The sequence below is a fragment of the Eimeria maxima genome, genomic scaffold (genome assembly GCF_000499605.1).
Source record: "Eimeria maxima Weybridge genomic scaffold, Emw_scaff500, whole genome shotgun sequence".
NCBI lineage: Eukaryota > Apicomplexa > Conoidasida > Eucoccidiorida > Eimeriidae > Eimeria > Eimeria maxima.
Genome location: NW_013566552.1, coordinates 1 through 2,230, shown reverse-complemented (window position 1 = coordinate 2,230; position 2,230 = coordinate 1). Strand labels below are relative to the sequence as shown.

Below are 2,230 nucleotides of genomic sequence, written 5' to 3'. Positions count from 1 at the left end.
TATGTGTACCTATTTGTGCCTATATAGGCACATGAAGGGCCAGGAAGGAGGGCAAGTGGGGCTTGCTTGCTGAGGGTAGACGCTAATCTCCTGGTGGTTTCCCGCCGCTGTGGCTTTTGTGTCTTCTTTTGCGTGATTTTCCCCTTTGAATTTTTCGCATCTATCTATGCGGTTAGGTGTCTGGCCCACGCTCACTTTATTTCATCCTTTTTAGCGAGGGCAAGCTCGATGGGGCCCCTGCAACCGGTGGTGAAGGCGCCCCTGGATCCAGAAGTGGGATGCCCGTGTTGCTTCTCTGAAGAAGAAGACGCTGCAGAAAGGGCTCTGAGATTTCATGTGCGAACTCAGAAGCAGCAGCTGCAGCACGAAGAAGGGGGCGGGTCCCGACGGCTGCAGCAGGTAGTCGACAAACCAGTTGTTTGGGGTCCTAAGGTGATGCCGCTAGCTTCTATTTTGGGGGCAACCCAGCAGGCGGATTCAAGCGAAAATCACAAGGACAAGAGACACAGAACAGACATACAAGGCGCCAGAGACAGCTTCGAGGTGAAGTGCATCCTGTCCACAGATGAGTGTCAGCGACTCGTGGAAGCAGCGGAGGCGCAAGGCTTCGAGTATTGGGCCAAAGAGACGGCTAGTGCACCCGGCCGAACCTTTGCCCAAAACGATAATGAATACCACCGGAGTATTGGCGGCCACCGCAGCAGTAGCAGTAGCACCAGTAGCAGGAGCGTCGGCAGTAGTGAGAGCCAACGCGCAAACCACAACTATCGGTCTGCGCACACAGTCGAAGTGGAACATCCGGATCTTGCTGACCTCATCTGGGTAGGTCTGTCTAGAGAAGCAAAGCAATCCACCTAGGTTGATATGCGAGAAGCTAACTGCATAGTATTGACAGTTTGCTAGGCTGGTTGTTTTGATTCTCCTCTTAGAACTGGGGAGATAATCAAAATAATTTTACGTGTCCCTCTCTAGTTTCTTCGATTGAAATAGGGATTTGGATGCACTTCAGTCTATCGATTCAGCAAAATGTCAAACTAGCCTTTGTGTCAGCTACGTTATTCCCCGGCATCCAATGCCTCCTTATCTTCTTTAGTAGGTTTTGCTCCAGGACGGTTAAACCTTGAATTGAAGTTTAGTCTCGTGACTATAGATTTGAACAACGTAAAGGAGCTGCAGATACAGTAGGATATTCAGTCTGTGCATGTGGGCTGTTGTAAGTTTTGTCGGCGTAGTTTTAGGTGTACGTTAATAATTCGAGCCTTGACATACGTTGGCTAGGGTATAGCGAACAGTATGGTTGTTGCTGCTGTTCCATTTGCTGCTTGTGCCTAAAGACGTTGCAAGTGCAAAACCCACGAGACGGAGGCATCGTTGTAGTTAACTAGGTAGAGGTCTAGCCAGCTAGCTAGACTGAGCGTCGGCTAGTTGCAACATTTAAGGCAGCGTCATCTCTTGCGTGTGTGTGTGTGTGTGTGCGTGTGTGTGCCGGTGTGCCGGTGTGTCTGTCTGTCTCTGTCTTGCTTGCGTAACAGCAACGCGTAAAGGAGTATGTGATTAGGGAGGTTTCTTTCTCAGAAGAAGACGGAGAACGATTTGAAAGAGACTTAGAGGGCACCTGGGAGGCCTGCGGGGTTAACAGTACTCTGTTGTTTGCCAGGTATATACTCAAGCAAACAAAGGATAAGCAGGCACAAATCACAGGCCTATAGCAACCGAATTGCGTCGGAGAATAGACTTAGGCTTGCTGCGATGTACATTACTGAAAAGCACATATTTTGTTAGTCGCAGTCGCAAATATAAGTGGAGAATGCCAGGAGACACGACAGAGAAGTAGAACCCGCAGCAGAGTGCATTATTAAGTGGAAGTCTTCAAGGACGGAAGGCAGCGGCATTAGCAAGGAGCCAAACTAGTGCCAAGAGAGGGATAGCACACACACAAAACATTGCAGGACAGTGCAAGACAGTGTTGCTCACAGGTATGCGTGCGCAGGTATACAGAAGGGGAGAACTTTGGGCCTCACACTGACGGGTGCACTGTTAAAGATTTCAATTGCCGGTCTTTGTGGCCGATGGTTATTTATTTGAATACTCCGAGTAGTAAGGGCGAGTACGGCTGCTTCAGCGCCTAGAAGCGGCTTTCAGGAACACCCTTGGCAAGATGCTTCGTTTCATGCACTTGCACTTGCTTGCATACCCATAGTTGCTTCCGCCATATATATATTATATATAT

General features: G+C 49.2%; 1 protein-coding gene across 1 annotated transcript; it reads left to right on the top strand.

Moving 5' to 3' along the window:
• Window positions 1-228: 228 nt before the first annotated feature.
• On the top strand, window positions 229-1,709 carry EMWEY_00035530 (hypothetical protein; the record flags this gene model as incomplete). The annotated part of the gene is made up of 2 exons (XM_013482057.1): window positions 229-822; window positions 1,533-1,709. 2 exons carry the CDS (start codon window positions 229-231, stop codon window positions 1,707-1,709), a joined length of 771 nt encoding a protein of 256 aa, XP_013337511.1.
• Between the last annotated feature and the right edge of the window lie 521 nt (window positions 1,710-2,230).